The 26525-nt window shown below is 58.4% G+C and overlaps 1 protein-coding gene across 1 annotated transcript; it reads left to right on the top strand.

Moving 5' to 3' along the window:
* The first annotated feature begins 1173 nt into the window (after window positions 1–1173).
* On the top strand, window positions 1174–25423 carry SRL (sarcalumenin). The gene is given in 8 exon segments (XM_030958390.1): window positions 1174–1234; window positions 8708–9438; window positions 9441–9681; window positions 11230–11328; window positions 12198–12293; window positions 20154–20270; window positions 20983–21216; window positions 21796–25423. Coding segments are annotated over 8 exon segments (2394 nt in total). The 3' UTR covers window positions 22611–25423.
* The last annotated feature ends 1102 nt before the right edge of the window (window positions 25424–26525 follow it).

Below are 26525 nucleotides of genomic sequence, written 5' to 3'. Positions count from 1 at the left end.
TGAGGTGCAGATGGGGGACATCTGGGCTGCTTTTAATGAGGCCACACAGCTGAGGGGAGCTGGGGTCAGGCTTTGTGTCCCCCTTCCCCAGGGATGGGGTATCCATCTCTCCATGGAGCTGACTCATGGCTCGGGCTGGGAGCACTCATCTCTCCATTTTTTTGGGGGAGGCACCCCTCTTTTCCCGTGGAGCACCTGCCTTTCAGCATCCTCCCGTGGCTGTGGGTCCCTCCCACTGCCCCTCCACTCCATGGCCATCCGTGGTGTCCAGCCAAGGGCTGGCTCCTGCCTGCTCTGAGCCATCACCCCCTGCTCCACACCCCTGCCCCTTCCCACCCCCCATCTCGGGTTCAGGGGCTCCCCCTGCTCCCACTCTTGGGGAATTGTTGTTTGCCACCTTCCCTGAGAAAGAGCTGGGTCACAGCCCCCCCAGAATGGCTCCTGCACTGAGGGAGCCCAAGGGTCACTGTGCCATGGCCAGGCTTTGGGGACAGCACTAAGAGGCTGCTCTGTATGAGCAAGGGCGCCAGGTGCTGGTGACATTGTGCCCTGTGCACGCTGCCCGTGCAGTGACAGTGGGGACACCCACAGGGTGGCAGGAAGGACATGGCCTGTTTCCTTTGGGGTCTATGGCATTGCCTGGAGTTGGTGACCTGTGGTGGCTGGAGGGGACATCGAACCAGCCCAGGACGCAGTGCCTGGGGACAGCCACCTCTGGGGACAGATGAGGACTCTGCAGTGTGGTGATGCTCAGCTCTCCCTGTCCACAAACCTCTGCTCCATCCCAGAAGGAGCTGAGGCAGCCCAAGGAGCCCTGGTACCCCACACGAGCAGGATTCTGGATGGGGACAGTCCAGAGGAGCCCTGCAGGAATTTATTCGGATACAGGGGAGAGGCACCCGCTTCTCTCGCTGGGACGGGGCTGTGACCCCGCACGGGCAGTGCCACCCCCACGCCCGGAGGTGCCCCGTGCCCTCACATCCCTGACAGGAGCCATTCCCAGCGCTGTGTCCCCTCGCTGTCCCCATGGCCAGGGCCCCCGGGAGCGGAGGAGCGGCGGCGGCAGCAGCATCTGTGCGGGCAGCTGCCGGCCCTGCCTGCTCTGCCTGCCCTGCCCCGCGCCGCCCCGTATAAATAGAGGCAGCGAGCGGCAGGGAGCTCCTGGCAGCCACCATGAAGGGCCTCAACCTGCTCTGCTGCTGCGTGGCCTCGCTGCTGCTCCTCGGCACCGCAGGTACGGCCACACGCCGGGCTGGGGCTCCCGGGGGCACCCAGGGGGCTGGGGGGCCTGGCAGGGTTATGGGGTCCCCGTGGGGCTCGGGGTGCCCTTGGAGCTGTGGGGACTCTGTGGGTGCCTCTGGGTGCCCGGGATTATGGGGTCCCCATGGGGCTGTGGGTGCCCTCGGGACTGTGGCAACCCCACGGGGCCGGCAGGTCCCTGTGGGGCTGGGGGTCCCCACAGAGCTGGGTGTCCCCATGGGGCTGCAGGCTCTTGGTGGGCTGTGGGGTCCTACAGGGCTGTGGGAACCCCAAGGGGCTGTGGGATCCCTGTAGGGCTGCAGGTGCCCATGGGGCCGTGGATGTCCGGGGGCTGTAGGTGCCTCTGGGGCTGTGGGTACCTACAGGGGGTGCCTGTGGGGCCAGGGGTGCCTGTTGGCTGGGGCTGCCTGCGGGGCTGTGAGCGCCTCTGGGACTCTGGGTGCCTGTAAGCTGCAGTACCTGTGGGTCTCTGGGGGTCTGTGGGGGCCCTGTAGGGTTGCAGACAGAATTGTGGGTGCCTGTGGGACTGAGAGAAGCTCTGGGGCGCCCAGTGGAGCAGGACAGGGTGGCAGGGGCACAGAGGTCCGGGCTCCCCAGCAGCTTTTCCAAGGCTGCAGAGACACCCCAAAATGCGCAGGGAAACGTGTTGGGGGGCTGTGGACAGGAGGGGATGGCGGGAGGTGCAGATTGGGGTCCCTCTTACAGAGTCGCGCTGGGCACAGGGGCCGCGCTGCCGCTGCCGTGCCCGGAGGCAGTGTCACCTGTGGCTGCCGCGGTGGCTCGATTTTGGACTGTGAGGGGGGATGGGGATCTCTGAGGACCCCGGATCCCCTTCCCCGGGCTGCGCCATGCCCGCTCCCCGCCGCGCTGCCCGGCCGGGTGTCCCCGGGGTGGCGCGGCATCGCTGGTACCCTTGCTTGCCCTTGAGTTAATTTGGGCTGGTTCTCCGCCTGGCCGGGCTCCGGCGGCCGCGCAGCCGGGAGCGGGGCTGCTAAGAATGGAAACAGCCGTGTAAGGGGACACTGAGCCCCGGCACCCCCCCGGCCACCGCCGCGGCCCCGCGCGGGCACCGCAGCTGCCGCCTGCCAGCGCCCGGCACCCCCGGCCCCGCCGAGTTTTGGCCTTTTAAGGGCATCTTGGGCCATTCTCGGCAATGAATGGGTTTGGGGGCCGGCGACACAGCGCGACAGAGGTGGGGTGACCTCCATGGGGCTGCGGGTGCAGTGTGTGGAGGGCGGCTGGGAAGGTGTTCTGCCGGCATGGCTGGTGGCTGGTGCTGCTCCAAGCGGGGCTGGTGGCCTTGTGGGACATCAGGAGCTTCTCTCCATGGTGGATGACCACCAGCCCACGTCTTGGTTTGGCTGAGGTGGGCATGGCACAGCACTGGGATCCCCCATCCCAGAGGAGGCTCTGGGGCCAGGAGGCACGTGGGGGTCTGGCAGCCCCAGGATCAGCTTTGAGGGGTCCCCCAAGTTTATTGAGGATTTATTGAGGGTTGCCTGTTTATTGAGGGTCACATATTTCACTCCAGTACTGTGGGTTTCCAAACAAGCTCTAAGCACTGGCATGTCTCCTGCCCATGCTTCTGCTCCTCAGAGACCAGTGGGATTTGCAGGATGAGTTTTGCTTTTCCTTTGGCACCAAGCTGAACGCTCAGACCCAGCTCCTTTGGGGTGCAGGAAGTGGCTTGGAGGGGGTGTTTTTTCCATTTTTGGGACGTGTCTTCCCATTCAATCCCTGTTGGTGCCTGTGGGGATCCCACGGGGCTGTGGGGCTGTAGGTGCCCATGGGAAGAGAAGGGGTGGAAGTGCAGTGGAGAACCAGGGGCTTCATTGGAACATCATGGCAAGGTGGGGTTCCCTGGGTTTAGTGGTGCCTGGGGCTGCCAGGACCCTGCCACCATTCCCAGAGGCTGGGGCTGGGAATTGCCTGTGCCTGTGCCCTTACAGCCCCCGCTGAGGCAGCTCATTGCACACGTGGCTGAGGCTGGCAAAGCTCCCTGGGGTTGCTGGAGCCTGGCAGGGTCCAGCACCCACTGTGGGGCTGGCTGTGGCTCATGGTGAGGGCACTCACCCAATACTCCTTCTGCTCCTGCCCTCAGACAGAGCCCAGCCATCCCTTCTGGGCTGGGTGGCCCCTGTGGCCACCAGCAATGGGCTACAGGGCAGTGCCCAGACACTTTGCCCTGGGCATCCCTTGGCTCTGCAGCCATCATGGCTTTGAGTGGGAGGCCAAATCCAGGCTGTGCCATCACTGCCTCTGAGCTGAGAGAGGACCTGGGGAAAGCCCTGGCACAGGGGTGTCCTCCTGCAGGGCTGGCACAGACCCCTCCTGGTGCCAGCAGAGGGGTCTGTGCCAGCCTCAGCTCCTGGGAGTCCTTGTCCTGCCTTCCTGGAAGGTGTCACCTCAGGGTGAGCTCCAGCACCACCTTCTCTTGGCGTCCTGAGGTGTTCTCCATCACCTTGGAATGTGTCACTTCAGGGTGGGCTCCATCTCCCAGGCCAGAACATCTCGGGAGCAGGACTGTGACACCTTGTGTGGGCTCTGGGCACAGCAGTCGTGGGGACACCTCACCCTGACCATCCCAGGCCAACGGCCCCCACAGTAACCAACCTGCCCAGAGGTGGGGACCTCAGTGTCCCAGGGACACCTCTCTGGACTTGTCCCACTCTCCAGCACTGCCATTGGGTGTGTGTGAGACAAGGGGCTTGGGGTGCCTCGGGTGTGCTGGGCGCTTGTGCCACCTACATCCCTGTCACATCCCTGGTGCCTCACCCCAAGGAGACCCTGGTCCCTGTGGGTGGCCCATCTTACTCCCAAGGTGTTGGCTGAGCAAAGCAAGGCAGATGCCAGGCAGGTTGGCTCTGCTGTGACACCCTCCCCATCTGCCATCCTTGTCCCAATGTGTAGGTGACATCCAGCTGGGCAGGAAGGCCAGGACACCTCGCTTGTGCATGGCCCTGGTGGCACAGAGGTACCAGCAGGTCTCTGTGGGCTGGCACCAGGCTGGAAGGGCTGTGCCATGCCCAAGGACAACACTCTTGCCATGTTCCCCTGTGTCCCACTCGCCAAGCTGGTGAAATGCCAGCCTGGCCACTGGGTCAGGGTGACCAGATGGCTTCTGGAATTGCCTGTTCCCTGAGCTCTGCAGGAATAGCAGCAGCCCGGGGCTGTGCAGGGCTCCATGGAGCTATTTCCAGCTCATGGGGACGTTTCCCTTGTCAGGGCCTGCTGGAGCGAGCCCTGAGCTCCTGTGCTGGTGGGGGCTGCAGGAAGGGCAGGGGAGGCTTGGACAGGCACCCTGAGCCAGGACAGGGTGCTGGCAGTGCCAGCTGGGCACCCTTGGGGTCACACAGCCCTGGGTACACTGCAGGAAAGGGCTCGGAGCTGTGTGGCCCTGTCCATGTGCTGGTGTCACCATGGGCTGGTGTCCCCAGTGCTGCCACTCCCAGGGCTGAGCCCCTCACTCAGCATGGCCAGGCAGGGTCTGCCCCCACATTCCCCTGGGTTTGGGGATCTTGTGGGACATCAGGCATTAGAATCCAGGCTGGCAAGTCCAAGGGGTGACCAGGAATGCTTGGGACGACCCAAGGAGGGATGGGGAGTCAGGAAGTCTGGCCTTGAATGGACAGATGTCCCTCAGGGGACATCCCTGGGGTGGGTTGGTGAAGTCTCCCATGGCTGGAGGCCAGGAACAGTGAAACCTCTTGGACACCCTTCCTCTGGAAGAAGGAGCTCTTCCAGCCCCAGCCATGCCACAGCAGGTCCCTTGGGTCCCCCAGTACTCCCCCAAGCTGCAAGGGACACCACAAGTGGATGTTCCTCGATGTACAGAGTGACATCTGCCTGTGCCAAAATACCTGACGTTTCCTGGCCCTCTGCTCCCTGATGGACCCAGATCTCCTCAGCCAGGAAGCAGCAGGTGCTTCATCTCCCACCTTCCTCATCTTCATGTCTTCTGCAAGTCGGGGTTCAGGGTCCCTTACAGACCTTGAGGGTGGGGAGATAGTGCAAGAAACACCCTGCAGCAGTGATTCCCTATTTTAATTTCTATTCAGAAAGCTCCAAGCCTGGTTTTAACCCATTTGGTAGCTCCTGGTGATGTTTCTTTACCATAGATTAATAAAAATATCATATGGTTCTATTCAACCATTTACAGAAATCTAAGCACTTCATAACTTTTTAAACTAAATTTAAAATTTTCTGTACAAATGAGGTCAAGTTAGTTTGACAAAAGTGTTTCCTAGACCTCCCTCTGCATTGAAAACCAGGAATATATTTGCTTTATTCTGGACTTTTGGGATCATGAAGCTTCTGGGATGTGATAACGTGTATGGACATCCTGGGTTTTGGGGTGCACGAAGGTCTGGAGAGCCAGCCCCATCCTCAGCCCCACCCTTGTGCTTGTGTCCTCTGGGCTGCTGGAACCCTCGTGGGACACCTCCCTCTGAAGGTGTTGGCCCCAAGAGGAGCTGGGGCCCGGCTCCCCCGGCTCTGAGTGCTGGGCTGGCAGGGCCACGAGCTGGAGGAGCCCTGGGGGGGTGGCCCTGAGCGAGGGCCTGCAGGGAAGGGACATCACCCTCTAAAGGGCTCTCACAGGAAAGGTGCGGTCTGCACCAGGTCCAGCAGGAAAATCCCAGGAACTCCCTGACAGCTTATTGGTGTCCGGTCAGTTTCACGAGGTTTTAAAGGGCTTTGCCAGAATAAAGGCAGGGTTGGGTATTTGGGATACAAGGTCCCACCAAGACCCCCGCCCTGGGAGGACACGGGGAGCACAGGACTTGCAGGAGCCGGTGGATAAAATCCCCAGGGAAGCAGGGATGGGGATCTGGGCAGGGGAAGGGGGCGTGTGAAAAGCCGTCCCCGCAGCCCTGCCATTGCCGGCCCCACGCTCACGGCTCCGGTTTCTGCTGGAGGGGGAGAGTGTCCCTCCAGGGCCACCTGTGCCCATCTGTCCCTTCTCACCGTCCTCCTGGAGGACCCGTTCTGCCGTCGGGTCTTTGCTGTTCTGCTCGATCCCGTGCAGGGATGGAGGGGACACCGCGATGTCCAGCCGTGCCCCTCCTTCCCGCGCAGGCTGTTCTGGGTGCAAACCCGCCACGGCATCCCCTGGCACCCAGAACCGCGCCCTGGGCTCTCCATCCCCGCTGTCACCACCTGAAAAAGTGTCCCCTGGCAGCTCATAAAACTCCCAGCACGAGAAAGGGGTGGCAGGGGCAATTCAAGCCAGGGACTCGCGGGGAGGTCAAGTCCCCGAGGGGAAAAGGGCGAGGTCTCCTCTCCGATGCCGCCCATCTGCTTGGCACAATGCAAGGTGTGAACACGGGGAGCCCCGGTGTCACTTTACACCCACGGGGGCCCCCAGGTGCGGAAGTCACCCTGGGCTGCCCGCGGGGGCTGTGCGGGGGCCGCTCCTCCCGCTGCCCCGTACAGTTGCCGTGCTGTATTTTTAGCCTCCGGAGGGTGTTAAGCCCGTAACCTTCGGCCCATTTTGCACTCATCGGCCCGCCATGTGCAGGTCAGCACAATTCACCGTGGATCGGGCGACCATGTAGGGGAAACAGGGAGAAGGAGGTGGAGAGGGGACAGGGACTTTCTGTCAGACCTTGAAGGTCACAGGAAATAAAGCCCGTGAGCAGCACGGGGCGGGGACATCCCCATCTGAGTGCCTGGGGGATCTTTCCCTTTTTCCTCGAGGGATGGCTCGTGGTGGGCACTGGCGCTGCTGTTGTGCCAGGCCATGGTGGGTGATGGCCTCTCTGGGTCAGAGGGGGCACACAGACCCCAGCCAAAGCGCTGAGGACTCTCAGGGTCTCCTCTGCCTGGTCCTGCCCTCCTCCTCTGCTTTGACCATCACCCCTTTCCCAGCTCTCCAGGTCACCAGCTATTTTGGGGCCAAACTGAGAATATCCCTGTTCCCATCAGCTAAGGGGACCCTCTAATGACTCAGGCTGGTTCCCAGGCCACCAGGGCCAGGCAGGGCCATGTTGGCCCCAGCCACTCACAGCTTGCAGGTCAAAGATAGATATTTCCATTCAAGAGGCTCCTGCAGGGCCTCAGGGGTCTTGCAGGAAGGTGACCTGAAGGACCAGGGTGGAAGGGAGGGGTGTGGGAGCTGCCCACAGCTCTCTCCCTCCATCTGGGAGCTGAGCTGGGCACCTGGAGGCACCTGTGAGCTGCTGCCAGCAGAGGACAGGGAGGTCAGTGAGGCCAGAGCAAGGGTGACCTGTGCATCCCATTTGGGCAGGGTGAGGGGCTGTGGCAGTGGCTGCAGCTCTGCTGTGCCAGGGAACCAAGAGCCACTGGCAACAAGGGCAGGCTGGGGGCAGCCTGTCCTTCCCAGTGCCCGCTGCTGGCATGGCACGAGCCTCCCAGTGTGACCTGATCCCAGCTCACAGCCCCACCAGCCACAGTGCCATGGAGGTAAAACCACCCCCAGGGCAAACTGGGCTGAGGGCTCTGGGGCTGGCCCCACACTGACCCCAGCCCAGCTCCTCCTATGCTCGGCCACCACAGGCCCTGTGGCCAAGCCCAGTGAGCTCCAATTTTGGCAAAGTCCTGCTGGACACAGTCCTGTGGCTCCTGCATGGACATGGAGCAGGAGCCAGAGCACAGGACTGGCCATGCCCCTCTCCTCCTGCAGCCTGGATAGAGGTGGCCTTTTTTCCTGCTTGGCTTCTGCTTGCCAGCTGGAGTACAAAGGAATTATTTTCCTCTGAAACGCTCCCCTGGCATGAGACGTTTGGGGGGATTATTTAGACTAGCAGCAACTGTTTGTAACGGAGACAGTATAGCCGTGATCTTTTATTTTTGGCACCCGCTGACTGATGTTAAATTGCAGTTGGAGCCTATGGAAAATACGGATGGATTCTCCTGAGCCACAGAACACACTCATTGTGTCCCCAGCAGCAGCACGGCGTGGCACATGCTTTCCTAGTGAAGGGACACTCACAATAAATAGCTCCTGAGCCCCGTGGTCAGGGTTAGGCCCTGCCTGAAGGCAGGATCCCATGCTGGGCAGCCCCTCATGCCAGGAAGCCCCTTCCTCCTCCTCCTCCCCCTCACTTCACCGCCCACCTTGGCTGGTGTGATGTTCTCTTGAGTCAGGGCTGGGGAAGGACCCTTTTAACCTGCCAAGTGCCCACAGCCCCTCAATATTTGCCATTTTCACTCCTTTCCCTGTCTTTAGGGCAGCTTTGCCACCTTCCTGCAGTGCTTTGGGGTGGGCAGCCCCAGTGCCAGGCAGCCAGGGCTGGTGGAGCCATAGAGCCCCTGCCAGCTCCGCTTTGCCCTCACAAACATCTTTGCACCCAACTTCTTGTGACAGGGACAGAAAATTGAGCTGGAGAAGGCTTAGGGAAGAGTTGAAACCTCTTGGTAGCAGCCACAGCTCGTCCCTCAGGGCCCTGGCAGGTGTGGGACTGACTGAGCTGTTCTCATCGTTTAGAGCCGCGCGCCCCCAGCACGGGCCATGGGCAGAGCTCCCCGCCCGGCACGGAGCCCCCGCTGCAGGAGAAGGCACACGATGGCAGCCCCGAGGAGGAGCAAGACAGTGGCACTGCCAGTGCCTCCGTGCCTGGTGTCACCGAGGAGGGACACGGACAGGGGGAGAAAGAGCCGGCGGGCGGCCTGAGGAGGGGCCTGGGGCCAGGGGACAGCCAGACAGAGGAGAGCAGCAAGGAGCAGGGCCAGGAAGAACAGAGCTCAGGGGAGGAATCCGTGGCAGCTCATCGTGGAGGGAACCATGGGCCTGGCACACAAGATGACATCCATGCCCAGGAGGAGGAGGAGCCCGGCACAGAGAAAGGAGGCTCTGAGGAGGAAGGGCAGCCAGGGGAAGAGCAAACAGAGGAGCCAAGGGCAGCATTTGCTCCTGAGGGAGAGGAGGAAAGGGATGAGCAGAACTCAGAGGAAGATGATGAGCAAGGAGAGTCTGAGGAAGGTGAACACGGGGAGTCTGAGGTAGATGAAGGCAAGGAAGAGTCTGAAGAAGGAGAGTCTGAGGATGAGAAAGAGTCTGATGAAGATGGTGACAGGCCAGAGAATGAATTTGGAGAGAATGACAAGGAAGAAGCTGGTACTTCCGACAAAAAGAACCAAAGCAAACCAGCAGCTGGTGGCACAGGAGAAGCCAGGGATGGCCCTGCCAGCTGCCATCACCCACCCTGGGGGATGCAGCAGAAGCAGCAGAAGACCCACCAGCAGCAGTGGAAGACCCACCAATGGTGGAAGATCCACCAGCAAAAGAAGACCCACCGGTAACAGAAGACCCACCAACAGCAGAGGAAGACCCTCCAGCAGCAGCAGACCCCCCTGCAGTGGCAGAAAACCCCCCAGCAGCAGCAGATCCCCCTGCAGACAAGACCCCACTGGCAGGAACAGAGGTCCCCAGCACCACCGAGACCCAGCACAGCCAGATAGGTTGGAGTCTTTTCTTGTGGGTGTGCTGTAGCAGCAGGAGTGACCTCCCATCAACGCGGCGGAGCTGAGCTTGGCACATTAAACCTGACCTAGTGCATGGCCCTCTCCTAACGCTTCTGCTTCCCTGCCTGCCCTAACAGCGCCCGGCGTGGGCAGCGAGGCCGCAGCAGGATTCCCGTCACACGGGCACTCATCGCAGTGGTGCCAGCACTGACGGATATTCCCCTCTCTCCACTCCAAGTCCATGATTTCTCCTCAGGCATGTGGACATGGATAAAATGTTTAACCTCCAGGCCCCTTTCAGCACTCGCAGATCTCTTAAAGACTCTTTATCCACCACCTGCAGAGTCCTCCGGGCCCTCGGCTTGTGCAGGGGCAGGATGCTCCTGGGATGGTGGGGCTCCCAGGATTGTGGGGCTCATCTCCACCAGTTCTTGGCTCGTAGGGAAGGTGTGAAGAACTAATCCAGGCCAATGAGCTGCTGAGGCACCAGCCCTGCTCAATCAGTGAAAGGGTAACTAGGGGAAAGGGACACCCCCCACCACGATTTCCTAGAATTATTTGTAGACTTTGGCCCACAGGTTGGGCAGTGACCTTTGGACCCAGATTAGTATTTTTGTTGTTTTCATCTGTAATGTCCCAGCTCAAAAAGCCTCCCATTCTACCCAAAAGACAAACCCAGTTTGGTCTCTGTGTCTTCACTTGGCAGGTCAAAAGATCTTCCTCAGCCCAACACTCAGTAGATGCTCAACACAGCCCCAGGGCTTAGTGGTGCCCTGCTTGATCCTGCTGTCCCCAGAACCCCGCTAAAATCCAACCCAGCTTCCCATATCAAAAAGCTCTTGGAAGCTCCTGGTGTGCCAGCACCTCCATGGCAAGGCCACACCTGTCTCCCTGTTTTGGGGACAGTGGGGTGCCTTCCCCAGTGGAGGCAGCTGCCTCATGCTCCTCATGCCTGGCACGAAGCCATGAGGGACAGGGCGCTGTGCAGAGGGCAGGGGAACAGAGGGACAGAGGTGGGAGAACTGGGAGGGAACAGCCCCACGGGCAAAGATGGGCCAGGCTGGCCTGTCCCCCAAGAGCCAGAGGCAGCCCCAGCCTGGGACCCCACGTCTCCAGCTGACCCTGCAGATTTCTGGGGGAGTGGGCAGCACCCAGCCTGCAGCCGAGGCGAGCCCGCGGAGCCGCAGCTGCCGGGGGAAGCACCAGGGCAGCAGCTGCCGCGTGTGCTCGTGCTACATCCCAACCCCGGGAGCCCCTTCCAGGCACATCCTTTGCATTCCCCACGAGCAGCCAGCCCCTCCTCGGAGCCAAGCAGTTGCCCATGACGCTTTCCCCAGCAGCCACAGCCCTGGCAGCCTCCAGGAGCCTGTGCTAGAGGGAAAGCATGTGGCATGCCAAGGGTGATAGCGGCTGCCGTGGGCATGGCGTGCCTGCAGGCTCGGGGTGTGTGTGCTCCCCGTGCCCTCTCCCTGGCAGTCGCTTGTGTGAGCTCCTGGGTGGGCTTCCCCCTCCAGCAGTAACAGGTCTCCTTGTTTTCTCCTCCAGAAGAGGTTGAAGATGCCAGCGAGCCGACCAAGCGCGACCGGTCCCACTTGGAGAACACCCTGAAGCTCAATGAGGAGAAACCTGCCGATGATGTCTCAGGTGAGGAGGCCACACATGCCCTGCACTAAGACCATGGACAGGATTTTCCTTCTCTTGTGTTTTGATTTTAACCTTGCTTATTGCCCGTCTAGTAATGCCAGATCTTCAATAACAGCCCTTTGACTGCTCTTGGGTTAACATATTTTAGGTATTTTAAGGACATCACCAAGGTCATAAAAGAATTAGGAGGGTATAGAGGCTGGAAGATGCAGACAGTGAATCAGGCACATCCCTGCTCAAAGAAATCTGGAGCAACTTGTGACAAAGGGTTGGGATTTTTATTCCAATTATATATTGGGTTCTGAGCAAGCTCTAAGGTTTGTTTCTGCTGGCCCCGCTGGCAGTTTGGGCTGGAAAGGCAGTGATAAGAGATACTGTGGAGAAAGCTCCTCCTTTTTTCTAGCAAGCAGCTCAGGGGCCATGCCAGGGGGCCCTGGCACCATGCTGGAGGGCTTTCTGGGACTGTGGGTGTTGAGTGCTAAACAGCACTTAGGAAGGGCTCCTCCCATCAGCTGCTGGGAGCAGGTGGGGACAGCGTCCAGTGGGAAACATTAGCAGGGGAGAATCATCAAAATCCTAGAACAGTTTGGGTTGAGAGAGATGTCTGCCATCAGCAGGACATTTTCCATAGACCAGGTTGCTCCAAGTCCCATCCAACCTGGCCTTGGACACTTCCAGGGATTCAGGGGCAGTCACAACTCCTCTGGGCAAAATGTGGCTGGGATCAGTTTGACCAAGATTTCAGCTGTAAGCCAAGTCCCTTGATCCACGACTGGGCCACCCTCAGGACTGCAGGGAATGGCCCCAGGAGGGTCTCACCCAGCCTGGAGGGGCTTGCCTCTCACCTGCCCACATGCTTTGCCCCCCAGGAGTATTGCAGCGGCTGAGGAAGATCTACCACTCCTCCATCAAGCCCCTGGAACACTCCTACAGATACAACGAGCTGAGGCAGCACGAGATCACAGGTAATGCCACGGGCACTGGGGTCTCCAGCACCAGCAGGTCCTTGGGGTGCAGATAACAGCACAGAGAGCAGATCATGGGCAGCCTTGGATAGCGTGTCCTCCTTTGCAGCTTCCCAGGGAGTCCATGAACATGCTGGGTTTAGAGGCCATGCCCTAGTGAACCCAGCAGCAGGAATCCCTGCCTCTGCCTCAGCCCATCTGCTGTCAGGGCCATCTGTGTGGGCTGAGCACTGAGCCCTGCCTGCCTCGGGTCTCCCACCTGCTCAGCATCAATGCCCTGTACCCCTGCCAAGCAGAGATCATGGCCCAATGAAACAGGCTTGGCAAGGAAGCTCAGGACCTCTCAAGGCTGGGGATGAGCTTCCTGGAGGTGGCAGGATCTGGCATCCTTCCTGCTGGGTACAGGACACAGCCATGTGGGCGGGGTATTCCTCAAGCTCCACAGCCTTCACTCATCCTGAGAGTTGGAGTTTCCAGCCCTTGGCAATCTCAGACACATTGGATGGGGTGAGCAAGTCCCTGTGGCCCCTGGCATGGTGTGGGCTGAGCCAGGTCACACATGTGTCCCTCCAGAAGAGGAAAGTGCAGCCCTGTCCTAAGATGCTCACAAGATACAGGAAGTTCTTGTGACCCAAGAAACACAAGCAGCCTCATTTTCCAAGCACAGATGGCTCAAACCCAAGTCTGACTTCCTTGTTCACTGCAATAATTCTCTGAGTATCTACTCAAGCACAGGAGCCAGGGCCAGATGTCTCCTGAGTATCCAGGGGCTGCTGGAGTCTCTGCTGCCAGTGTCCCAGGACTTCGTGCCCATGTCACCCTCCTGCCAAGGTTCTGAAGTTGTCCTCCTTGTCCTGCAGCTCTGCCTGCCTCCCCAGGTGTCCAGGCCCACACTCCTGGAGCCATGGCCTCCCTTCTGCTGAGGCAGGACTGGGATGCACCCTCCCCACAGATCTTTCTTTCACAGCTGGCCTTGCTCCACCAGCACACAGGCCCCACACTCAGCTGGGGCACATCCCTGTAGAGCAGAACTCTGGCTTTCCACGCATCCCTCCTGCTTTCCAGCCATCCCTCCTGCAACCCCTAAGTCTGGGTCAGACTTTCTCTAAGCGGGCTTGGACACCTCCCTACCCCGCCAGGCCATCTCCAGTGTAGAGCCAGTGGGGAGCACAGGGAAGTTACCCTGTGGAGGGGGTAATTGAGGTTCACAACATGTCCTGATTGTCACTCCATGTCTGCTGGCCTGTCCCCTGGCAACACCCCAACTTCCTCTCCAAGCTGCTCTGGTCTGTGATGTTTTCTGTCAATTCAACCTGGGATACAAGTCAGGAGGATGTTTGGGGTTACAGGGGCAGCTGGTGGGCTCTAACCCCCCTTTGCTGTTCACAGCCAGAGGATGCAGACCCCAGCCACAGTTTCCAGCCCTCAGGATGTCCTGTCCTACCCTACCCTTAATCCATCCCATGCCCAAGCAGCTGCTCCCTTTTTGGGAGGAAACAAGTGTTTAAGTGCTCCCCAGGCTCCTGCTGGCTTTCTCAGCTCCTGAGGAAATAACCATTGACCCTGGTGTTTTCCCAGCCTCTCTCAAACCCAGCCCCTGAGCAGGACTCACCTCAGACAGCAGGTCCTGGTGTTCCTCCTGGCATCATCTCAACACTCCGTGGTCTGTTCCACCCCACTGTGAGGAACAGCCACCCCTCAGGCTGACAGTCCCCAGGTCAGGTCCCAGCACACTGTGCTGTGTCCTACAGGGCACCCTCACGGTGCTGTGACCCTGGAGCTCGTGACCCACAGTCCCCTCCTGGCCCCCAGGGAAGGGCATAGGGATGCTGCACTGCCTCCAGTCCTTGTCTCAGCTGTGAGACACCCTGGCCATGCTCCCCTCCAAAAAATTTGTACGGACACCAAACTTCTTGAATGATCTCTGACAGCCCAGCCATACCCTGGCACGCACAACCCTCTCTGGAAACCTACAGCTCAGCAGTTTGCCTTTCATACCCACAGATCCAGCTTTCCCCAGCCCTCATTAGCAGTGTAATCAGAGAAACCTGCACATTAGTTACAGGGTTGGCCCAGGGAACTCTCTTGACCTTGGAGGGCGGGTGAGGACACGGTGGAGCTCAGGGAGCCTTCTCAACACTTCCCCTGCACAGTGCCCGTGTCCTGAGCAGGTTCATTCCATCAGTGCTGTCCCTGCAGGCTGGGAGGTGCTCCCAGCTCCCCCCTGTGCCCCCTCTCCGTGGTGGGGGAGGCTGGAGGGCACAGAGCTGCCGGCTCAGCTGGCTGGGAGGAGCAGGACAGCTGGGGGAGCTTTGGGGCAGGCCTGTCATGGAATATGTGTGACCTTTGGAGGTGTAAACCAATATAGAGGGGTGCCGTGGCAAGCACCCTGGCCCCTCCATTACGTGGCAGCCTTCCATTTTGTCTCCCTTCCCATCAGCTCCTCTCACTGCAGTGTAATCCAAAGAGCTCCTCTGCTCCCCACAACATGTGAAAACTCCCATGGAGTCCTGTGGGAGCTGTGGCTGTCACCATCAATTCTGACTTGTCAGGGTGCATCTCAGAAAGCTCCCACACACCCTCTGCTTCAGCCTGGCAGATGCCATTTCCTTCTCCCTGCCTGCCACCCTCCCGCCTCTCTGCTCTGCCATCCCACGTGGATGCAGACATGCTCTGGCTGGGTCCAACTCTGTGCTTGGAGGGACTATCCCTAACTGAGGGTGAGGGATTCTCCCAGTCCAGCCATGGAAAGCTTGCTATGAGGTCACACCAGGTTGTGGTGCATGCTGGTGACACTAATTACTGATGTATGCTAATTAGCAAGTGTCCCTGTGTAGGGAATGACCTCCCAGATGCCATCACCAGCCACAGGGGCTGGGTCCAGGCGACCCTGTCACTGGGGTTGTCAGGACACTTGCTGGGTTGGTGGCTGTCTAACCCTGGCTTGTTGGGCTCCGTGGGCTCGGTGGGTGATGCCAGGGAAGGCAACAACCCCGCAGAGCAGGAGCTGGGATGCAGAGCACCCGGAGCCACATCCCCGCCCTGCAGGGCAGACAGGGCTTCAGTGCTTGTCCTGGGAGGTGCAGGCTGCTCCCAGGCTGTAACTCCTCGTCTCCTGCTGGGGATGTGCCCATCGGTTCCCTCCTTGTCCTGGACCACTCCCGGGCTGTCGCATCCCTCCTCGGACTCACGGTTCCTTTTCTCTCTCCCCGTGTCCCTCGCTAACAGCTTACCCCGGACGCACCCTGGGCTCCTCGGCCACAGGTTGGTATCGCCGCCTGCTCCCTGCATGCTGCCGGCACTGCCTCCGCTCTGCGCTGCCCTGCGGCTTCCCCGGGCTCCTGGGGAATGCCCAGGCACCGAGCAGGGCACTGCTCTGCTCTGCTCTGCCCTCCGGCTTCCCTGGGCTCCCGGGGAATGCAGCCGCGCTGCCCAGGCACCGAGCAGGGCTGTACCCGCCATCCCCACCGGGACAGTGTCCCCAGGCCCTCCAGAGCCCGCACTTGTCCCAGCCTGACTCTGTGTGTCCTGACAGTGCCCTTCCCTCCAATCCTCACCTCGCCCAGGCTCTGACACCTTTCCCTCTTGGTTTAAGACCGAGAGGCAGAATATTCCTCTGGCCAGGGCTCAAAGGTGTTTCTGGTAGTCCTGTGAGAGGGACATGGGGGCTCAGTCTGGAGAAAGGGAGGCTCAGGAGGGACCTTCTCATTCTCAGTTCCCTGACAGGAAGGTGGAGCCAGGTAGGGGCCAGGCCGCCCCCAGGGAACAAGGGACATGACAAGAAGAAATGGCCTCAAGTTTCACCTGAGGAAGCTTGGAAATATTGGGAAAATTTCTTCAGAGAAAGGGCTGTCAGGCCTTGGCACAGCTTCTCAGGGCAGTGGTGGAGTCCCTAATCCCAGAGGGATTTAAAAGCCCTCTGGATATGGCACTTGGGGACGTGAGATAGTGATCGCCTTGGCAGTGCTGCAGGAACATTTAGAATTGGTCATCTTAGAAGGCTTTTCCAACCTGAAGTATTCCACGATTGTATATGTTGGACCTTTAGGTTGATCTCTCACCCACAGCATGAACTGGAGGAGCCCAGATGATAGCTCGTCCTATAGAGGGGATCTCCTCCCACCCTTCACCCTCCTATGTGAGAAACTTCCCTGAATGTCCACCCCTGATCCCACAGCAGCTGTCCCAGTAACACGGGCTGGCCCCTGCCCAGCAGCCTCAGCCCCCTCAGAAGCCTGAGCTGGCTCCTCTCCCTGCCTATCCTGCTCAGGGTGTGCTGCCAGGTCCCCCAGGGGGATCAGGAGATGGGAGACAGTCCAAGAAATGCCAGCCAACACCCAGCCCTTCCCCTGGGCCTGGTCCTCAGCCACGGGAACAATGTTCCTGCAGGGAAATCCCACCTTGTGTCCCTGCTGTCCTGCCCCACGGCCACGCTGCCACACTCTGCCAAGCCAGGCTCCTTTGGGCACAGTCACACCGAGCCCTGCCAGTGCCTGGAGAGCCTGTGGCTCCCTGCAGTGCCAGTGTGCCAGCAGTGCAGAGGGCTGGGGATATTTATAGCATATTCCGATAGCTGCCTTATCTCATCTCGGGCTCAGGCGCTCGCACACGTGCTGCCAGGGTGGGCACAGCCTGGGGGGCACACGGGGGAGGCACAGGCTGGCTCAGCCACGTGGGCTGGTCCCTCTGGCTGTGGGCACATGTGTTGTCAGGGTACTCATGGATTTGGAAGCTTTGGGAGCAAGGGGTGCCCTCCAAGGGTTGCTGGATCCGTGCCATGGGCACATGGCCGGTGGTGTTTGTGGCACAGGGGTGGGACAGAAGTGTAGGGGATGCTGGGAGTGTCCCCAGGTGTTCCAGCCTTCCTGGGTGGCTTGAGGACAAAGAAGAGCTTGGTGCCCGTGGCTCAGTTGGAACCAGGAGAGGAAGGAGGTTTTGCTAGGTCCTCTGCTTTGCTCAGCATCCTCAGGACAGACTTGCACTTGGGGGAGAGGCCACACCAAGCACATCTGCTGGGCTTGAGGACAAGGGGGGACAGGGCCCTGCCCAGGATTAACCATAGATTTATGGAATTATTTGGGTTAGAAAAGATCTTAAAGCCCACCCAGTTCCACCCCCTGCCATGGACAGGGACACCTTCCACTGTCCCAGGCTGCTCCAAGACCCATCCAACTTGGCCTTGGACATTTCAATGCATCCAGGGGCAGCCACAGCTGCTCTGGGCAACCCAAGCCAGGGCCTCCCCACCCCCACAGGGAAGAATTTCTTCCTAAATCCCGTCGAACCCTGCCCTTTCTCAGTGTGAGGCCATTTCCCCGTGCCTTGTCACTCCAGACCCTCATCCAAAGTCTCTCTCCAGCTCTCTTGGATCTCCTTTAGTCACTGTAAGGGGCTCTATGTTCTCCCCAGAGATGTCTCTTCTCCACCCCAGAGCAGCAGTGCTTCCAACCAAGGGCAGCCTGACACTGCCACATGGCAAAACCTCACAGAAAGCCACTGCTCTAGGAAAGAAAACTACTTGGACAGCCGAACCGCTCCTCTGCCCCGAGCTGAGCAGCCCAAGCAGACCCAGGCTCTGCGGAGGGATGAGCTTGAGGCTCGTCTGAGCTTGAGCTGAGAGCGAGCAGCCACAGGGTGGCTGGAGAGAGCCGCTGTGATGGAGCTGCCGCCATCCCCGCCCGGCCGGCAGCGAGCCCCGGCTCCTTTCCGCTGTCCGGGCCGTCAGGCTGACCCGAACTGCTGCTGACAGACATGGGGACATAGCAGGGACAGATGCCAGCCAGCACCCTCCAGGGTGGGAGATGCTCCCTCCCTCCCATCCCCGGGGCAAGCAGCAGGGAATCCATACCCAGCCTCACATCCTTGCAGCTCCTGCACTTCCTGCAGAGTTGCAGTGCCTGGCACTGCCCACACAGCCCATGGGGGGCACAGAGCTGCTCGAGGGGCTGTGGGTGACCAGCCAGGGGGGCTGCCCACGTCGCTGCCCACCTTGGCTCCGTGCAGCAAAGCCGCAGCTCACAGGTGCCCACATTCACACAGTCACACCTGGCCAGGGATGTGTTATGAAAGAGCACACAGGGACCCACCCCAAACCTCTGGCACAACATCACAGGGATAATGGTAATAATAACAACCATCCTAACCTAATTAAAGCTGGCAAGAGAGCAGAGCAGCGGCGACAGAGCGGCAGAGGAATGATTAATAATGAGAGGCCAAGGTTTCAACACTTGTTTTGGTCCCATGTGAGAAGACAAGGCTGGATTCCTGCAGCTGCCAGGCAGGGAGTAGGGTGCAGGAAGAGCCATGCATCCCCTGCTTCAGAGGTGCTGCTTTGTGAACAAGGGCTGAGCTGTATGGATGCAGCAGTGCCTCATGGAGGGATGTCCCCAGCCCATTCCCTTCCCCAGAGGTGACACAGTGAGCCTGTGATGGGCAGGTACAGCAGGAGCAGGTTGGAATGCTCTCCCCAGTGCCTGCTCCCATGGCCAGATGGGTTCAGTGTGAAGCTGCCATGCAGTGCCCTCCAGCACCCTCGGGGCAGGAGCTCAGCACCGTGGGGGCTTTGTGGTTTCCCCCGCCTTGGAGATGGATCCCTGGCCTGCTGGAATTCTGCTGGCTCCTGCATGGGGGGAAGCCATGGAGCACCAGGGGCTCTCAGCTACCTCACGGAAAATAATTCTGCCTTAGGCATGGGGAGGAAGAGAAGGTGCTGAGGGCAGCACAGCTTGCTCAGGGCATCTTGTTGCCTTGGGCCATGGGGGAAGGCTCTGCTCCAGCTGAGATAGCAGCTCCCAGCTCCTCTGGTGTCATCCATCCCCTGGCTGAACTCCTGCTAGCAACAACGGGAGGGACCCTCTCCCACCCTGAGCATAGGATGGGGCTGGTTTTCACCAACAGGAACTCACCCAGTTTTACTTCCATTCTTGTCCTGTTTATTCTTGTCCTGCTTCAGACTCACAGGCTCCCGTGTGTCCTGGGCGCAGCTTGAGGGATGGCACAGGCCCTGGGCTCCTCTGCCTCCACTGGCTGCCTACCTGGGCTCCTGGGGGCTGGGGGGTCGAGCAGTGTGGGCACAAGCTGATTGCATGAGTCCTGTTTGAGCAGGGATTGCTCCTGGGGGCGCTGGCTGCGTGTGTCCAGGGACCTCTGTGCTCCTGGACTGATGGCATGGCACGGGGACAGGTCACCATCCTCATGGAGAAAACTGTGTGACTTGAAAAACACAGGATGGGGACTATACTGCACTCTCCTCTTGCCTTTCCCCAAGCCCAAAGCGGGGCTGTTTGACCTCCCTGCATCCCGCTGGAGCCTCACACCCAGCTCACACCCAGGCACGGCCCGGGGGTAGATCCCTGCGAGGACATGGTGGAAAGGCTTGCAGGCAGCTGGCTCGAGGCTCGCACCGCGCTTCCCAAGCCCTGCGCCGCTGCTCCGGAACCCACGGCAGCTCCCTGCGCACGGGGCCCGGCATGGCCCCTCCTCGGCATGGCCCGTGCTTTGCGGCGGCTGCCTCCAATCAACACCCCCAGCCCGCAGCCAGCCCCAGACTCACCCGGCTAAACCAGAAACAAACCGAGACAAGGCTTAAAAGACCTTCCAGTCCTCCGTAGTCTAAGAAGGGCTAAAGCTCGGCGGTGGCGAGGCAGCGAGGGGGCTCTGCCGCAGAGCACGGGCCCGTCCCGCTCCCGCAGCCGGCGGGGCTGCCTTGGCTGGCGAATGGCTGGTGGCCCAAAGGCGGCTGATTCCCCGGCAGCAGCACCGCGCCGCTCACATGGGATGCTCGTTACAGCCGCGAGTTAATCGCACGGCGGCGACGGCTATTGTTCCTTCACTTCCTCTTGTTATTTCCCCTCTCCGCAGATGGGGAGATCACTTCCAAGCCCATGGTGCTATTCCTGGGACCGTGGAGCGTCGGCAAATCTTCCATGATAAACTACCTCCTGGGGCTGGACAACACTCCCTACCAGCTCTACACAGGTACCACACTCACTGCTTTGCCAAGGGGGTGCTGATACCTGCATTTCCACATCCCTGCAGTCAGCAATTCCCAGCCGTGTGTCTTCAATCCCTCCTTACAGCCAGGAGGTTGGGATCTGCTCCGTGACACCTGGCTGTGGTGCCATGTGGAGGGAGAGGTTCCCCATCACAGCCTGTCCACCCTTCCAAGGGTGGAGGAGAGCATCTCTCCCACAACATCCTCATCCAGCAGCACAGGGCTCACAGCTTCAATGCCAAACCCGTGAGCAGCAGTCATGTCAAAAGGGCAGCTCACCTTTCTCTTCTCCCCATCCCTCCTCACATGCAGCCAGCTCATTCAACCTGCCAGGAGAAATGCCATTCCCCTTCCTTCCTCCCTGCTCCCACGGATGTCATCTCACAGCTAAGGGCAAATGTCCATGGCCACATCAGTGCTGTGGCAATGAGGGCTCCCAGGAGATGGTTCTCCATGACACCTTGTGCAGTCATGCCACTTCCAGAGAAACGACTCCCCACAGAAAACAACCCCATGACATCTTCCCAAGAAGATGGGCAGGAAATTCTTGGGCAGGAATTTCATGCTGCTTGCCTTGCCCCTTAATCTCTTGAGAAGCACACAATGCTCTCAATGCTCCCAGTCTCAGGCCAGCCCTGTTGTGTCCATAGCCTGGCTGGATTTCATGCTTCTGCTGCTCCTCTCGTTGCTGCACAGGGGCAGAACCCACCACATCCGAGTTCACTGTCATCATGCACGGCCCCAAGCTGAAGACTATCGAGGGCATCGTGATGGCTGCTGACAGCGCCCGCTCCTTCTCACCCCTGGAGAAGTTTGGGCAGAATTTCTTGGAGAAGCTGATAGGCATTGAGGTCCCCCACAAACTGCTGGAGCGAGTCACCTTCGTGGACACGCCAGGCATCATTGAAAACCGCAAGCAGCAAGAAAGAGGTAGGGGTTCACTGGGTTCATCTAAGGGACCCCAGAAAAGATGCTATGATGATCTGAGGTGACAAAGGTGGCTGAAGCACAATGGAGTCCTGACACAGCACAGGCTGCCCAGGACAGTGGTGGTGCCACCATCCCTTGGGGGGATTTAAAAGATGTGTGCATGTGGCACTTGGGGACGTGGTTTACTGGTGGCCATGGCAGTGCTGGGGGAATGGTTGGACTCAATGATCTTAGAGGACTTTCCCAACCATAATGATTCTCTGATCCTGTGATTCAGTATCTGCTCACAGGAACATCAGGAACCCGTGGTCAGCAGCAGAGAGGAGAAGGGTCTGGAGATAAGGGTGAGAGAGACAGGCAGTCACAGGCCCATACACCCATGGATGGCTTTTCACGCCAAGAAGCTCCAAAGTGTCTTTAGCATGTGAGAAAGAGGTTCTAGGCTACAGGGGAAGTCTGCTGGGCCTCACAACCCCTGCAACCCAAATGGGAATTGAGGCACAGCAGGCTCACAGTTTATCAATCCCTTGATGAAGAGACTCATACTGCATTGGATTTCCCTGTTTCCTCTCCTCAAAGGTTACCCATTCAACGACGTGTGCCAGTGGTTCATCGACAGAGCCGATCTCATCTTTGTTGTCTTTGACCCCACAAAGCTGGATGTGGGCTTGGAGCTGGAGATGCTGTTTCGTCAGCTGAAGGGCCGCGAGTCTCAGATCCGAATCATCCTGAACAAAGCTGACAGCCTGGCTACCCAGGAGCTGATGAGAGTCTATGGTGCCTTGTTCTGGAGCCTGGCTCCTCTCATCAACGTCACAGAGCCACCCAGGGTGTACGTTAGCTCCTTCTGGCCCCATGACTACAATCCAGAAACCCACAGAGACCTGTTCCTCAAAGAAGAGATATCGCTCCTGGAAGATCTCAACCAGGTGATTGAGAACAGGATGGAAAACAAGATTGCCTTCATCCGCCAGCACGCCATCCGGGTGCGCATCCACGCCCTGCTGGTCGATCGCTATCTACAGACCTACAAGGACAAAATGACCTTCTTTAGCGATGGAGAACTGGTGTTCAGGGACATTGTGGAAGATCCTGACAGGTTCTTTATCTTTAAATCCATTCTGGCAAAGACCAATGTCAGCAAATTTGACCTCCCCAACCGTGAGGCTTACAAGGACTTCTTTGGCATCAATCCCATCACCAGTTTTAAGCTGCTATCTCAGCAGTGTTCCTACATGGGAGGGTGTTTCCTAGAGAAGATCGAGAAGGCCATCACCCGTGAGCTTCCCGATCTCTTGGGAAGCATCGGCTTGGGGAAGAAGCCCAATGTCCTCTCCTGCGACGTCACTGGCTGTGGCGAAACCCCAAAGAATCGCTACAGGAAGAAGCCCTAAGGTGATCCACAACCCAACTGTCCACGTGTTCCTACTGGTGAATGAGCTTATGTCTTATCTGTCCAAGAAGCCATGGTTTGTTAACCCTTTGAGTGCCGTGCTGGCAAAGGCTACCGTACAATGAGGACTTTGAGTCATTGACATCGATGGCAGGGGAAGATGGGTGGGCATAAGGAAGAGAATAAAAACTGTGAATTCCTGACATTTTATCTTTGTTCTTTTGAGTAGAAGGCAATGTTTAAGCTGTAAGTATGAGCAATGCATGGGCAGGACTGCAGCTGCTTTTCCACTGGTGCCAAGAGCGCATGAAGAGGAATTTCAACCTCTGCATCCCCAAAGCCATGAGGGAATGAGAACAAGGGCACAGCTTGAGAACACAGGGGAGAGCAGTGACACACTAACCCAGGCATCACCGGGAGCGCTGGTCAAGAAAAGAGAGGCCATGTCCCAGCTGTTGTTTTCAGGCACAAACCTGCTACAAATCTCAGCAAATATTGATCTTGTTTTTATTTCCGAGACCTCTAGGTCACCTGATGAGTTCTGTTTTCACTTTACAGATCAGCTGATCTTCTGCAGCCTTTATGTGGGTGTTTGACTTAAGAAGGAGCATTTGAAGGGGCGTTTGTAGCTCCAGATGGGCAGCCATGATGGGATTTGCAAGTCCATGGCAAAGGAAGAAACGGGGTGGAAAGGAGCAGCCATCACTGGCTGAGCTGTGCTGGAGGAGGAGGGCCAGCACCCCAAGCCAGATGGTCCCACAAGGAGATGTGAGCAGGGTTTCCTTCCCTGGCCCAGCACAGAAGAAGGCGCTTCATGCCTATGTGTGTCATTAACCTCAAAACCCATGCTAGCAAGTCTTGTCTTTGGACCAGCAGGGCTCCAAGGGTGAGGGTTTGGCAGTTTGCTTTTGTTCAAGTCCATGTTGCTCTTTTCTCAGTCAGCCCTCCGTGGTTTTGTGCTCTGTGGAGGGAGGCAGGAAGGGGCGTCATTAGCTGTGAAGTTAAAAAGGTCACATCCCTTTTGCCTACCTGCTGATCTGTCCTCCCCAGGACAGTCCAGGCAGGTTTCTGGGGCTTGCTTTCCAAACTCCTCCCTTTTTAGCCATTTGTTGGCTCATCTCTGAGCATCGGTGCTCAGTCCTGAAGGAGTATTGCTTTGGAAGCACCCGAGCAGGGTGAAGTTCCCCATGGACAGCTGACCTTGAAACTTGGCCCTCATGGACAGCATCGCTGTCTGCCAAGCTGAGCCCAAACCAACCAGGTGATAGACGTCGTCCTGGATGGAAAACCAGCACCTTCAAGCCCACCAAGAACCTGCTGAAAGTCCTTTCTCCTGCCAAACACCCACAGCAAGCACTGCTCTCCAGGAAACCTCTGGAGAAAAGGGACAGAAGCAAGAAGACATGGAGATGCTGGCTAAAGCAAGAAAAAGGCAAAAGGAATGAAAGAGGGAAAGAGAAAGCTGGGAATGGAAGGCTGCGTTGTGATGGGGAGGGTGTGAAGGGCATGTCCACATGTGCAACAGGAAGTGAGCTATGGCAGGAGGCCAGGCAGAGCTCCATGTCCCCCAGGCGCTGCAATGAAGAGGTCCCCTTGAGTCCAGCTGAGTTTGAGGGGATGCTGCTGCAGGGACTTGAATGTTCCTGGCCTCTGCTTCAAGGTAGGACTTGACATTTGAACTAATGAAGCTGAGACCGAAATCTACGTCCAAGCACAGGGCAGGGCGTGGTTCAGGAAGAGGGATTTTGCCTGCAGTGCAGAGGGAGCAGAGGTGCAAGGGAAGGCAAGCAGTGTCAGAGAGAGCAGCAGCCAGAGCAGTGTGGAGAGAAGGGATGTGCTTGTGAGTACTGTGAGGTCTCAAACCTGCCCCAGTGCTGCTGCCTCTCCGCTGTCATTCCTTCCTTCTTGTCCGTGATCCCATTGCTCATCAGTTTTCCTCTCCATCTGTCGTTCACTCTCCTCTGTCGGACCGGTCTGCATGGTTTTTTGAGAGCTAATGGAATAGAATCACCAACAGAAACTGGCTGATGTTGTCACTGTTCCTGCTATCACACTGTGTGTCATTGTCACAGAAAGCAAAGGCCTTTAAATATTTCTGTTTGCAAGCACTGTATTGCACCATCTCTTTCCTAGTTCCTCTGTCACCCTAAAACCCATGGGGTACCCAGGGAAAGGCCCCTGCCCCACAAGAAGTATTGACCTTGAAGGCACTGAAGTGCTCTCAGGCCACTCCCATCGTTCTCCCCACCCTTTCTCTGGTTTCCTTTCATCTTGCTTTATTTTCCATCCCTCATCACCTCCTCTCCTCCCTTCCTCTTCCCTGCAGCACCTGCATGCCCTGTGCAAAGCCTTGGTGCCTGTGTGCTGGACAGGGCTACCCCAAGACAGCCAAAACCCTTTTCCCCCCAATATGTCTCTTTTGGGTTCTCCTTCCAAAGCCATGGCATTGGTGGTCTGTTCCCTGTGACACACACTGACCCAGCTCTGTGATGCCTCACGGAGATGCCACCACTGAGATGCCTCCTCTCCCACGGATCCAGGTGGCTGTCAGTCCCAAGAGGATTGCAGTTCCCAGCCCAGTTCTCACTGAGCTTTCTCAGGAGACCTCTGGGAATCTGGGAGTGGAAAAATGGGGAGCAGGGAGACATTATAATTCTGCTGAGTTACCCAACCCCCTCAGAATTTTGGGGAGTTGAACATCTTGCCTAAGAGCTTCATGGGAGGGAGGGAGCTGGGACACAGGCCCTGTAGATGCCCGTGATCATGTGCATTGGGATAAAACTGTCAGCTTGAACATCAGCCTGTCTAATAAAACCTGGTATTTTCCAAACACACTCCCTGGAGGTGCTTGTTTTGTTTCTCCTCCTGGTGTGGAAGAGAGCACTGGGACTGGCGTGGATGAGGGGGTGCAGCTGCAGGGAGCAAGGCAGGAACTCCCATCTCCTTCCCTGCACCCCAGATCTGGCCTCGGTCCCTTGCACAGGACCTGCCAGCCATGCCTGAGTCATTTGGCTGCTTTTCCAACCTGTCTCCTTGTGCCATACAGGCAAAGCAAACCCCAATTCCTTTGCTTTGTGCCTCAGGGCAGTGTGATCCTCCCTGGTGAGACAGATCCCACCTGCCTCAACACATGCTGTCAGGGCACCATGACAGCAGGCAGGGGTCAGGGACCACGGAGGAGAACCCAGGATTGGGGATCACAACAGAGGGCAGGGTTGGGGTTCATGGAGGGAGGCAGGGATTTGAGGAGCATGAAGGAGGAGCACGGAGAAGGACAGGGAGGTTGGGACCCCAGCAGAGGGCAGGGGGTCAGGTACCATGGAGGAAAGAGGGGGGTTTGTCCTCCTCCATGGATGTTTCCCTGCTCCCCATTTTTCCTCCATGGAGAAGGACAAAGTGGCTGGGCACCATGGAGGAGGGCAGGGATTTGGGGACCATGGAGGAAGGCAGGGATTTGGGGACCATGAGGGAAGGCAGGGATTTGGGGACCATGGAGGAGGGCAGGAGTGCAGTACCATAGAGGAGGGCAGGCACTGGGGACCATGGAGCAGGACAAAGGGGTGGGGGACTACAGTGTACAGCAGGGGCTCTGAGCAGCCACCCAGCAAGGGGCGGATGGAGGTACCTTCCCACCGGCGACTGGGGCTCATGCAAACTGCTCATTATAACCCTATTCCCAGCCTGTCTGTCTGTCTTTCTTTCCAACTATCTGTCTCACTTACTAATCAAAGAAGATTGTTCCAAGAAAGCTGGAAGAAGAGAAGGAATGTCTCATTTGGCTGTGGCTTCCTTTGGAAAGTCTGGAAAAACTGTGGCATCTCGACGCACATGAAGGTCTGCCTGGCGAGAAGCACATTTTCCTTCCAAAGCTGCTGTAAAGATGTGAATCATGAGCCGGTAACGCTCCTGGCAGTGC

This window comes from Camarhynchus parvulus, chromosome 14 (genome assembly GCF_901933205.1).
Source record: "Camarhynchus parvulus chromosome 14, STF_HiC, whole genome shotgun sequence".
Classification (NCBI taxonomy): Eukaryota; Metazoa; Chordata; class Aves; order Passeriformes; family Thraupidae; genus Camarhynchus; species Camarhynchus parvulus.
This window is presented reverse-complemented; position numbering and strand designations above follow the sequence as displayed.